This window comes from Diadema antillarum, unplaced genomic scaffold, assembly GCF_040938485.1.
Source record: "Diadema antillarum isolate AM-2024a unplaced genomic scaffold, OU_Dant_1.0 seq00000096_RagTag, whole genome shotgun sequence".
In the NCBI taxonomy this organism is placed as follows: domain Eukaryota; kingdom Metazoa; phylum Echinodermata; class Echinoidea; order Diadematoida; family Diadematidae; genus Diadema; species Diadema antillarum.
This window is the reverse complement of record NW_027271185.1, coordinates 634,678-648,730: the sequence shown is the minus strand read 5'-3', so window position 1 is coordinate 648,730 and position 14,053 is coordinate 634,678. Positions and strand designations below refer to the sequence as shown.

The 14,053-nt window shown below is 39.6% G+C and overlaps 1 protein-coding gene across 1 annotated transcript in view; it reads right to left on the bottom strand.

The window, feature by feature from the left end:
* Nucleotides 1-14,053, bottom strand: part of LOC139726688 (homeodomain-interacting protein kinase 1-like) — a 72,268-nt gene that overhangs the window by 22,362 nt on the left and 35,853 nt on the right. The window contains exons 5-9 of the mRNA XM_071637674.1: nt 8,337-8,479; nt 6,082-6,210; nt 2,237-2,408; nt 1,609-1,797; nt 596-697 (exon numbers count right to left, since the gene is read on the bottom strand). Of these exons, the coding sequence (XP_071493775.1) occupies nt 596-697; nt 1,609-1,797; nt 2,237-2,408; nt 6,082-6,210; nt 8,337-8,479 (735 nt within the window). The remainder of the gene's footprint in view (nt 1-595; nt 698-1,608; nt 1,798-2,236; nt 2,409-6,081; nt 6,211-8,336; nt 8,480-14,053) is intronic.

Below are 14,053 nucleotides of genomic sequence, written 5' to 3'. Positions count from 1 at the left end.
TATGCACAAGAAAGGGGGTAGTTGTGTTGGAGTTCTAGGGGTCAAGCTGTAGGCAAGGAGTATGGGTGTAAGCAAAGGGAACTGGTGAAAGCACAAGATGGTGGTGTTAACAAGGTGTATTGGTGTAAGAAAAAGGGCATTGGTGCATGGGACTATGGTGTTAGGAAGGAGTAGCAGTGTTAAGTGAAGGAGAATGGTGTAAACTGTGGATGATGGTGCAAGGAAGATGTGCAGGTAGGATTGTAAGCAAAGGGATAGTAGTGTACTAATATTAACCCGTTGAGGACGGACTGCTTTTGCTACAACACGCATTTCCCATAGACACCTGCCCGAGTATACTCGGGACTCGGCCTCAACAGGTGAAGTGAAGATTAGTTTACCAAAACAAGATGTTCTGATGTCAGTTAAAGGTAATTGTGTAAAAAGGGGATAGTGGTGTTTTTTAATAGTAAAAGGTAGCATTGTTAAAAATTGGGAAAAGAAGAACAAAGGGTTATGGTAAATGGGGTTATGGCGTAAGGAAGGTGCAGTTGTTAAAGCCAAAGGTGTTTGTGTTAGCTCAGTGGTGTTATGTGTGGTGTTTAACACTACTGACCTGTGTGAAGAGCTGAGGCTGGAGCTGAAGACTCTGAGGCTGGGGTGCCTGGCTGACCATGGCCACTCCATTGTCTACTCTCACGGGGTAAACCTGTAAGGGCTGGACGCCACAATACACATTGTAACTCTCATCTCCTCCGTATCTCATTCACTTATCTCCTTCCAATTTTCCTTGGAGTAGTTCTTGTGACATTGCGCAATTACATGCCATTTCCTAAATTTGGGATGGTGACGATTTTCATTTTCACCTTTGGCATATTGTTTCGTATGGTCCCCTGCATGGAATCACAGCTGTTCATGTGGACTCGTTGCAGCAGGATAAGAGTAACACTTCTTGGTTACTTTTACCAGTTGTATGATTTTTATTCTGTTCTCCTTTTTTTTTTTTGCTTTAATTCTTTTATTTGTTTGTGTGTATGTGAAGTTGATTGAACACGAACACAAGGTATCTAATAAGAAGCATACGCCCAGCTGCCAACATCATAAAGTATTTGGGGAGATTGTTGCATTGAACACAGATAATACACCCATGGATAGCTGAGACATGCGCTTTTGAAGTAAACTGACTTGATTTGAATTGGGGCAAAAGCATTTTGAACTTTTTCAACTTTTGAACGTAGCATTTGCTCTCAACTATACAGGATAATCCATACCTATGAAAAACTCTTTCAGACATCTGACATTGCTTTATTTCTCTTTTCTTCTTTATTAATTTTGGCTAGCACCTTGCCAAAACACCTGGGAGTTCTAAATTGTTGTTAGATTTATCTTCTGTATGTTTTTTTTTTTTTTCTCTCACATGCCACATGATGAATGATGAGGGTATTTTGGGCACCATGTTTACAACTCGTCTGCACTCTTGGGAGGGAAGATCTTTGTGCAATACTGCTGTGCAAGGGGAAGGGGGAGGAACTGGGGAGACGAAAGGAGGGTGGACGGACAATTGGGGTGGAAGGGAGGGAGAAGGGTGGCAAGGAAAGAGGGGAGAGGGGTGCAAGCAGAGGTACCCACCTGCTGGAAGGGATCTGGTCTCGGGTACTGGGTGGATGCCTGCTGCTGCTGATTGGTATTCTGCGACACCCTCTGGGCGATCTGGGGCGGCTGGTAGGGGATGTAGGGCCCCGACTGCAGGTGGTACTGGAGGAAGGGGAACTCGGGCGCCTGGGACCGGATCGACGTGCCCAGCGTCTGGGTGTGAGCCTGGCACAAATAGAGTTTGCTCCTTTTAGCAACGACTTAGAAAATTCATGACATTTACAGTATGTCCAGATCAAAGCAAGATTATTTTCTAAGTATGATTCTACTTGTAGGAGTCTTAAGTAGTTGCACTTGCCCTGTGTCTTGACAGAAATAGATCTACCATGATAATTGGAAAATCTATGGAGATACATTTGACTTCAATGCCCTATTAAAGGTGATTAGCTGTAGTCAAGAAATAGTATCAACCTTAGAATAAATTGTGTCATATGAATGAATGACATTCACTTGAAGATTGGTATCAATAGTTGAATCTGAGCGTTGATGGGAGTAGATTGCAAATAATCTTTGGGTGCAAACATTTTCTTTCACTTGTACATTAAGTTACAAAGACAAATTTGTCAAGGTCATGTGCTCAGCGGCATTCAGTTGTAGGCCCTACCTGATTCTGGATGGCAGCGTTGAGCTGGTTGTTGAAAGCGATGTTGAGATTGCCCGCACTGGCCGTAGGGGTCATGACCCCGCCGAAGCTTGCTGGCACGCTGGGCAGGTTGCTGTCGAAGAGCTGCGTTCCCCTCTTGCACACCTCCAGGCAACGGACCGATGACTTGGTGCTGCGAGCGGGGAAAAGGGACAGCGGTCAATTCAACGGTCAGTTCCCATGCCATAGAATCTAGTTTTCAGAATTGTCAGCACAATTACTCACCTCACTTTCCTGTGACCAAGATCCTACCTTTATTGAATGTTATGAAGACAAAATAGCGAGTATAATGGCACATGCACATGTACTAAACAATCCAGCTATGAAATCACGAACTCAATAAGTGTGTCACAAGTTTCCATTTCCAATGTTTTCTTCAACCCTTTCTTTGTTGGTTTCTTTCATAGGTTTGAATCTATTCAATCAGTTATTGGCTGGTAATACTTCAGTACGGTAGCATGATAATTCTTAAACTCTGATTAATCAGAGATTCACCAGGAATATCAAAAGAGGGAGTTCTGGTCATGGGCTGTCCCTCTCCAGAAGCCAAAGAAAAATCAGAAATGAGCTTTGAAACACCGAGCAAAACTTTGGCCACTTTAATCAATCATGGTGCTCTCCAATCCATTACACACTGGAAAAGCTCATGTCCTGAACATGCCTAGAAGAGCTGTTTACATTCTATCCTTGGGCATTCCTCCTTTTGCATCAGAAGCATTTCCCAATTTAAAAAATAAAAATAAAAATTGATGTTGGGCCACTAAATTTCCAAAAAGGATATCTACTGTTGGCCAGATCAGGTGACCAAGATTCCAAATGGATTGCTATTTCCTTTATATATTTCAGGCCAATTTATTAATTCATCTATTCGTTGTTGTTTTTGCTTGGGGCATTATAATTTGAAATCTGAGGACTAAAAAAAAAAACAATCATATTATTGTTGAGCCCTGCATATAGTCAGAAGAAGGCTGAATTTTACCCTGTTAAAAAGCTTGGCTCATAATGGGATACTGAAGTTCTTAATTGATGTTTGTTTCCAAAGGGCAAAAAAAAAAAAAGTTTTTCCCTGGAAAAAAAAAAAATCATAAAAATCCAACAACAATGGACTGGCTACAAGTAACCATAGTTACGAGCCATCATTCTCGCATCATAAACTGACGCACGCTTGGACCACACGAGATTAGACGTCAGTAATTGCGTCTAACGAGCAGGGGGTGGGTGGGTGACGAGAATTGCTCTGACCAACGTGTAGCATATAAATGCTGATTTGACACTTTTTTCTTTTCTTGAATATTCTTACCACTTCTGTTTTAGCCATGACAACCCTGGACAATCTCCTCTTGCTTGAATTTGTTTGGGTGCAATAATCCAACACTGTGCACACATCTATACCTGAAACATCATAGACACTATATGCTGGGTCAAATCATGCTTTAAAATAAATTAATGGGTTTTTGTTACTCAAAGCAATGTCAAAAAGCTTTCAGTTACTTCCATCAAATTTCTCCGATGAATCCCTCCAAACCTTCAAAAGCGAATAACCAAACTAACAAAATAACCCTCAAGTGAATAAACACTTTGATTCTGTAAACTTGAATCCTATACTATAATACTCGAAGTTGTTGTTGTTGTCGCGGCCTTATGTATTTCCTGTTTTATTTCGGCGTTGCTGGTTTCTCTATCTCCTCCCGAGCCGTCGGCTCCGGGCAGTTGCGACCGGTGCCGTCGGCCGCAGGAGAGTATCCAACATCGAATGGCGTGGGTTTCGTCCCCTCTCCGCCTCCGTGTCGACGTCGAGGACGAAAAAGAAAAATTAATTAGCTACATGCATAATGCATTTTTGTGCGTGACGAAAGAGCCGAGCTTTTCAATATTCACGGAACCAATATTCACGGAACCTGCGCTGGCCTCCTGCTTTCTCGATCTTCCATCTTTTAGCTTGCAGAGACACTGGGGGATACTAAAGATGATGGTGCAGCGAAATCTCTGACATCTTCCGGCGGACGCGCACGCACACACACAATGTACCTCGCAGAACTCTATACACACTCTACACTGTGTGTATATAGTTCTGTGATGTACCTTTGCCTCCGCCTGTTACGTGTACTGAATGTGTTGACGATGGTTACACGAATCTGTGTGTGCGTGATATGGACTACAAGGGCATTTACGTACAGTTCGCCATTATTGGCGTCCCCAAATGAAAACAACGAACGTTGGTTATGTAATTGTATTTTGCACAACTGCAGAATACTATATGCAGTTCGATCAGGTACGTCATTTAGTTTGCTCGCCGTTTGCTCTCAAGTCCGGTGTCATCGTACGCAGACTGTTTAGGACGCGGCTAAATATATTTGCCGATCGTACCCTTACATATCAGATTACACGCGCAGCTGTGTCCATTCGTTTACTGCAGAGCTGCTGTAATCATACATATTCATAAGATGAGCGGACGTAGAGGAAAACATCGCTTTGCCGACCGCCTATTTTTAAAATTGCAAGTGGAAACAGAATGTGTGGTTCTATGGTCTATCAAACCAAGTTTTGGTGACAAAAAAAAGAGGGAGCAAATGAAGACGAATGCAGTGATGTATATATTCTTCTTTCTTCCATAACATGGGAACAATATTAAAGAAAAAATACGAGGTCGTGAGAACCTACTCCCACGGGTGCCTATTAAACCTGATGACTATGATCTCCCCCTCCCCAAATAATAACAATGATGATGATAATAATAATAACAGTAACAATAATAATAAGGATAATGATAATAATGGTATAATAATAACAATAATAGGAGCAATAATTGTAGGCCTAATATTAATTATGATAATGTACAATCTGAAGCAGATGTAGTTCTATATTAATATGATATATCAAGCCAAGTTTTGGTGATTAAAAACAACAAGGAGGGAGCAAAATTATGAAGACGAAAATATCTTATTTTTGTCTCATAACGTGGGGAAAAGAAACATGAAAAAAAAAAACACAAAACAAACCGAGGCCTTGAGACCAGCCGTGGATTCCCGCGGGTGCCCGCGTGGATGCAAGAGCAGGGGGTAATCAAAGTCATAGTGTTAATATCTTCCCGGTTTCGACAGGAACAACCTGTGGGCAGAACTTTCGGGGAATCTCATTTGCGTTTTTGGTAATTTTTCCCTGAATGTTTTTGTTTTTTGCCCTGCGGAGGTGGAAATGTGTGTGTGCGTGAGGGGGGGGGGGGAGGGGTGAGGGGCAACAAGACAACTGTTGGACTTCAACGGGTGCAAATAACCCCTCGAAACTCAAGTTCTATAATAAAAGCAAGTAGTGGCGGGAATGATCCCTACCAATGGACCGGATCGCCTGGCATATACTACAAAAATGTATTATAAAATTTCTGGGAAGGGTGGTCATTTAGAAGACAGCACAATTAACGAAAGAATGAGAAGACTTTTCTTTTTATTTCTTCAATAAAAATGTGCAAAATCGTATTATGAGAAAAAAAAATAAAACCCCTCAGACCCGTGGATTTCCACGGGTGCTGCTAGTTATGATAATAATGCTGCTCAGCAAGTAGAACAAACGAAATCATCACTTCCCTAATGCAAGCAAAATAAAAGAAACGATCACTTCCTCAATGCAAACAAAACAGAAGACTATCATAGGGTGTAATTGAGGTGAAACCATCCCTGGTTAAAGTTCTGTTCCGTTCTGTTTGGGGGGTCAGAATTCATAATATGGAATAGTCCACTGCTTGGCAGGGTGAACTCCATGACTCATGGACTGGTCCATTGCATGTTTGGGGGTGGGAAGGCTTTTCTTACTTGCGGCAGTGGGCGTACTCCGCCAGGTGAGTGAGGCTAACGAAGGGGTGACTGAGCGCCTCCAGAGGGGTGATCCGCTTGTCCGGATCAATGGTCAGCATCTTCTTCAGGAGGTCGACAAACTCTCGCCTGCAGGTCAGAAAAGGTCAATGGCATGTCATGATAACTTGACTGCTTTCATTTATCTAGGCAAGACCATCTGATGTCTGGGGTGCATCAATACCTACAACAACTGCATTATTAATATCAAGAGCTCAGAATTTGATGAACTGTTCCAGCACATGAGAATTGAATGGGTGGAGAATCATCACGGTAGTAAAGCAATTTTCAGCAAGTGTCACTCTGTGATTTTACATAATTGTATACCCCTAACCGTCATTGGTTCAAACCTGTTCACATTAATGTTATACATACTAGTATATCCAAAAAAAAAACTTCTCTGACAAACACACACTATGTTCCTTGCAAATATATTCACGTATCAAACCTTACACAATGCAGTATGTTCTTGGCAAGTACTACATTGTAACTCTGTCTGTACATTTGGCAAGCACTGTGATCCTTGCAAAAAAACTGCTGTTGTTGTTTTGTTTTTTTCTATATGCACCATCTTCATGATAGGCAGTTTGCTACATGATAAAGTCAAATGTACTTCTTGTCTGTCTCATCTCAGCTGTCCACAATTCGTGCCTCGTTCTTGGCATGAGCAGCATGCGACGCACAGACGCCTCAATCTCAGTACATTTTGACATGAGAACAAAGAATTATAACATGTTTTGTGTATTCTTTAAAGAGTGTGTACAGTTCTGGTTGAGGTGAGGATTTAGCTTCTAACGTTTTGCGAGATATTCCGAAACCACTCTATGAGATGTCAAGGAGCATGCAATTCTAGGGGGTATCAAAAGTTTACAAATGTATTTGATGAAAATCGGTTTTGAAATGGCTGAGATATCCAAAAACAACGCAAAACAAAGAGATCCTAATAAAAGGCATGGCCTGTCGCCTTTTATTATAATCATTTTTTTTTTATATATCTCAGCCATCTAAAAACCAATCTTCATCGAATAAATGTTGAATCCTTCTTAAAATTACATGCTCTTTCATATTTCATAAGAGGTTTCTCATCATCTAACTTAGGAATGTTCAAAACATGAATCCCCACCTTAACCAATACTGTACAGTCCCTTTAACCACCACAATCCCATCATGCTACAGACATAGCACCCTAATTTCTTTCCCATGTTTCACGATATCAGGACATCCATACAAACAGATATTATTTCCAATTTGTTTCTCTCTCACATTTCATAATCTTTGATCAGTCTTCAAATTTTATATGTCTATGTAATCAAAGCTATCGAGGAATTATCATTATTTGTTGGTTTTTTTGCACTATGTGCTAGCTTTGCTCATTTGTAATTTTGTGAAGAGTATTTTGAAGTGATATTTGCATTGTTTCATTATGTTAGCGGCATTTCACAGGAGCACAAAATTTGACCTTCCTGACATGTTTCATATGCTTGCAATTCCACAAAATGTAGAGCAAAATACTCCCAACTTTTAGAGCCGATAAAACATCCTCGCTTCATTGCAGGAAAGTTCATCACACTGTCTAGGTCGACAAAGTGAAAGTTTTATTGGCAGAGCTGTATACTACGCAGGTCCTTTGAATAAACTAATATCAGCAGTCAACATGTGAGAAGACAAACAAAAACAATAAAACAAGAGCAAACTAACGATGCATGTTTCCTACACATGACAACAATGCTTCTCAAGAGGTCAATATGATATTAGGTTGAAGTACTGCAGGATATGTTTCCGTGTTTTTCTCTCTGATGTGTTTACGTCCTTTCGCAATTTTAACCACAGAATTTCTAACGGGCTTTTTTCCTTTCGTGGCCATGCTGTATCTTCTTTAAATTAATTCCATCTACTGTACTGTAAAAACCGGAAACATTTTAGGTATGAAACTTTCACAAACTGCCACTGGCATTCAGTACACTGTATTATAGACAAAGAACTTTTGCATGCATTTCTATACTTCCGCAAAACTTGGCACCTTAATTCTCGAAAGGGTCATGCATGCCAAAATCCTGGTTTTACCATATAAAATGGAAACATTCAGTTAAACATGGAAGTGTCTGGACAATGAGTCTAGCATACCTCCAATACCCATTTTCTGTTGTTTTGCTTCATTTTGTTTTGTTTTATTTAGGAGAGATTACTGTGTGCTTCTGAGCCAAATAGATCTATACCTGTCTGCCTTTTCTGCCAGGTATTCACTTCCTTCCAGGTCAGTTGGGAGGTTGACCCCTGCGATGTCATCCAGACAGTTGAAGATGTACTTCCTGGCTTCCTTTGACTTCACGTTCATCTCTAACTCATGCTCCTCGGGGCTCTGGGAGAAAAGAAAAGAAAAGCAAAGCAAAAAGAGAAGGGACATAAATGTACAGGGTTAGACACGGTCACAAGACTTAAAGGGATGGTACAGTATTGGTGGAGATGAGAATTGGGCTTTTAACTTTTTGCGAGATACCAAGAAAGCATGTATGATATGGTACAGAGCATACCATTTTAAAGAGGAATTCAAATTGTATTTGATGAAAATCGGGTTTGGAATGACTGCAACATCCAAAAACAAAGTAAAACAAAGCGATCGTAATAAAGTGTGGGTTCCACACTTTATTAGAATCGCTATTTTTTGGGATATCTCAGCCATTCCAAAACCAATTTTCATCGAATAAACATTGAATTCCTCATAGAATACATGCTCTTTCATATTTCATAATAGGTTTCTCATTATCTCACTAAAAAAACGTTAGAAACCTGAAATTACGTCTCAACCAAAGCTATACGATCCCTTTAATCCTATCATCCTACGTATATACACTGAATAGTCTCTTGGTGTATGCAAACGATACACAATGTTGCTCACTATGCAGTATACATGGCTGTACTATGACTTCAAACCATTCTAACACATCACACCCATGGTATCAAAAGATGAGACACAAGCAGCCTGTGTAATACACAGACTTGTCTTTGTTTGGCACTTTGTCAATGTTGTTTTGCAGTGTAATACACTGATTTTAACTGTGGCATCTCTTTCCACTGTGAAATGCCATTACTGCAAAAGCTGTCAAGCAACACTTGAGTGAAGTTTATTTCTTATGACGAAATGAATTATCCCATAGTGGCAAAAACATTTTATTCAGTGTCATCCATAATCACATACAACCCAAAATTCATACCCACTCGATCCTTCCACTAAGTATCACCATGACAACATGGCTCCTACAGTTGTACTTTCTTACTGCATCTCATTATACAGTAGCTAATACTAAAGTATGCTCCCTCACAGAACTATCCCAGGTAAAAGAAGAACCATCAGGGAGTACCGGTACTCACTTTAGAAGGGGACCAAGATGACACACCCTACACCCATTTTCATTATGCCAACACCTCTCCCCCCCCCCCCCCCCCCCCAAAAAAAAAGAAAAAAGAAAAAAAGAAAAAAAGAAGAAGAAGAAACAAACCAACCTAAAACAAAATAAAACACAAGAGATAGTTTTGCCAACGATTATACAGTGCTGTTCAAAGCTGACGGAAAACTGTTTTTAATAGCAAAAGAGCCTAACATGTTTTCATAGATAGAACAATAATGAGCATAATTATACTACACATTGGTAAGATAATGGATTTTAAGGACTACACCTGTACATGCATGTACAAATTGTACATGCACATTGTGTATTAGGCACTTTATGATCCTGTTTATATCCTTCAGGGTACCTGTACATCACATTGTTTGGCATGCACTGTTATAGACTGTACAGTATGCTTGATGCACCATCTCTTTGCATGGTGTCATGTGCATGTATTGTGTTATGCTCTATGGATAACTGCCAGCAATTTGAATCTTCTTCTCCTTTACAATGTTATCAGGCTGACATTTAATCCCCAGGCTGAGACATTTCTTCTTGGCACTGGCCTACAGTAGGGCAGAATGCTCTTCTTATTCAATAACCTTTTCACCCATACACGTATGTTGTGTTTCTATGCATGTGTGTATAAATGTGTGTGGTGGTGTGTGTGTGTGTGGGGAGGGGGGGGGGGGGTAATGATGGGTGCACATTTGAGCGGTCACAAGATGGACAAGTGTCACTGGAGGGAATAGGCACCTGCTTGGCATAGGCACTAGCCTTGGTCAAAGTCCCTCTCACAGTATGGTAGGTTTTAAAGTGTGATACTTCCATGAGATGCAAGAGGCTCATCATGTGAGACATAAAGTGGAGCCGCCAGCCAAGAGGCAAACCCCAGAGAGTGGGGCCTTCGAGACCCGTCCCCATTTCCTGAAGTTCATGTCTTTGAATTTATACACCCACTGTTTCTGCAGTGGAACCTCATTCCAAAGAGGTTGGATACATGTACAAAAAGTCCATTATTACAGCGAACACGAAACAGTATCAATTTTGCAGGTCCCAGCTTTTATATCTTCCCTTTATTTTCTTTTTAGTTCTCTGATAAAGTGAGAAACCTAGGTCCCGTTTCATAAAACTTGTTATCAATTTTAAACAATTGCCACATTTCTACTGAAATTTGCTCTAAGCCAATCAGAGGCAAGGATTTCAGTAGCTTATTTATAACAACTATTGTCACTTGTCATTGATAAAAAAGTTTTATGAAACAGGGCCCTGATATAATGAGGTAATCTGTCATGGTTTTTCAATCCTCGTTTCAACAAGCTTTTGCTCTACCATCATGTGATAGCAAAAATCTCAGCGAATCAGCATCAGTCTATTCAAAGAAGCTTTTAATAATGCATTACTCAGCTGCACTAGTCTGATGGCTGATTGGTGTATCATTGGTCAAACTCAAAGTGACTACAGTACAACTGCATTTATACTCAGTGCTGAGCAGCACCAGTAAACTTCCTTCCAACTTTATACGAATAGGCCTGCTATTAAATCAAATTTGCAAACTTCTACTGGTTTTGTCTGCATGAAAACGACTGTGCAGTATTTTAAATGTGACAGCATCAATTTCACACAGCTGCATTTATCTACATGGATTGTTCATTGTAGGAGTTTTAACAATGTCAATGTATTTAGTATCAACTTTTATGCACATGGCCCGCTGAATACTATGAAACCTGCCAGTCAATTCATCATGGGTCCACAGCACTGTGTCAATAAATCTCTCCCAGAATTACAAGAAGGCACAACATTTTCTTGTTTACTCCTAACCACAAAAAAAATAAAAAATAAAAAATAGAAGCATGTGTTTATGAGCACATATACATTGTACTGGAGGTGGAGCATTATGTTCCCAAGTCTTTCAAAGACAGAATGCACTTTAAAAATGTACAATACCTGCTGTTGTTGGGGTTATGCCAGCATATCACAAAGAATGCCAACCCATTCCCCTTTGTATTTCCTTCTTATCTAGTCTGCTGCATGACACTATGCCACCCACATTCTACTATAAAAGCAGTCGGGTCCTCTCCAATTCCTTCTTCTTCTTCTCCTTCTTCTTCCTATCTCAATTTGAGGCTCTTGTATATCTTGTTGTATTTTATTACAGATGGCTAAAGCAGAGCTTTGGTTGAATTTTTTTCTTCAAACAATACAGTACTTAAAGATCTTTTACTTTAATGGTCAGACTATGTTTGATTCTATCTGCACATGGTCTGGGAGAACACTGAACCTAATGAGAAGCTATAACAACACATTGATTGCCGCCCACGACGGCTTTTATAGGCACGGCATTCATCATCAGGCAAAGTTTATCATCGCCCAGCGCATTTCAATGGTATATCAAAATATAGAACCTGATATTTTCTTTCGTAAATATAGAAATCCTCCAATGGACTTTCTTTACAAAGCACATCTTCCTGCATGGCTTTCAATATTGATAGGTGGACCCAGGGCATCATGATATACAGTATTGACATGTGCTTGACATTTCAAATATTCATCCGCCTAGTCTTTGAAATCAGGCCCATATTCACTGACGCACACACATGCTGCTTTTTGATGCCATACAGTACATGTATACATCAGTATTTTTTTTATAGTATATGCCTAAAGGGAGAAAGAAAAGAGAAAGGAAGAGATGAAAATTTGGAAAAAGAAAAGTTGTGATAATGACATTATGACACTGACCCATCAAATCATCTGTCATTTTACAGCAGAAATAATCACCTTGCCATCACTACATTGGCAACTCTGAATATCACTACACAGGTACTGTACATTCATGCTGAAGAAGGATCATCGGACATAAACTGGTTAAACCCATCACATTAAAATCGGCACAAACTCAAAAAGAAATGTGCAAAAATTTGCCAATTTGAGAGCAAACAGGTGCTCCCCTTCCTAAATTGTGCTGCCAATTACAAAAAGTGTATAAAGTCAGCAACTGCAGCACAAGAGGCCTTTGAAAATCTTTGAACCAAAGCAAACAATCTGAATAGAAATTTAGACAATGAAGGGTCCAGATTCGTATTGAATAGTTTACTTGAATATGTGAAACATCAACAATGAATCATAAAAATAAATAAACACAGAAACAAAAAAAAAATCACAAATATATGAATAAACATATTCAAAAAGATACAGCATCGAATAGCAGAAATGTGATGGCAAGGATATGGCGGGCTATAGAAAGCGAATGACATTGCCTTTGTTTTAAAATACCATTCTGATGATACAGTTATAAAAAAAAAATTTAAAAAAATGCCATCTTTGATTTGTAAATGAATAGTACAAGTATCATCAACAGTACGACAACCATTGTACTATTAGTATTATTTTTATCATCATTATCAAGTTCATCACCATCATCATTACCACCAACAGTAGATCAAAGTTTTAACAGTGGTAGCAGTACAGTCGACAAATGTACAGTACCGGTATAGCACTACCAGTATCCTAGTATTATGGTTATTTCCTTGAAGTGCATAACTTTGTAAATACAGTCTGTACCAGGTTGAGTAGAAGACTACCCTTGACTGTGATATACAGAAGGAGACAAAAGTCACATGACATAGGATGATCAGCATGCAGGAGACTGACTGAGGTATTGTAGTATTGCAAGCTATTCCTCCCAAGCCTGCCTCATTGCATTCAGTGTGTGCAATCCTTTGCAGCATCAGGTATACCAACAGGTGCATTGACATGGCTAGTCTTATCCCAGACTTTTACAAATGTACATCCAGAGCATTCCTCTTTCCATTTTTTTCAAATTATTATTATTTTCAAATCAACAATTGTCTTGCAACGAAACCTACAACTTGAGAAGAGAAATATCTTCAAATCATGGTCTCATAACCCTGATTACCACCCCCTCCCCCAATTATCTATCAAACCTAAGCAAATACCTGCAAATATCCCCATTCGCTTTATGATAGGCCTAAGAAATAATAGTAATTTGAAACTGCTGATGCAGTTGCCTGAAATGAGACTTTCCAGAAATGATTTAAAACTAAGATGTGTATGGATACATAATCACCAACCCTGCCTCTCCCCCACCCACACAGAGACTTGTGGAAAATATTGAAAGAGCTGGATTTGAATTCAGTACATCTGGAATAAAGGCTAGCAGAAGGGAATCGCTGAAATTACTTCATGCGATCTATCAGTAGAGGCCATTATGGTTCTACATGTAATGGATACATATTAATTACAGTGGGCAATTTATTTGTATGCATATCAACATGTCATGCTGGTTATTTTATATGGACACACTGTACAGTACATGTCATGACATGTATACTCAGTGTACCTTATATCTTTTTAAAGCTTACAAGACATTTCCCTTCTTTGTTCCTTTTCATTGGTTTGGATGTCATGTAACTTTAATATTCTGTTTGAATGCATGTAGCTGTACTATCACTGCGTATTGTACAACTTCTTGGGAATGAAGAGCTACAAAAGTTAGATGCTGAATGTTCTTTTGATGTCCTGCATTC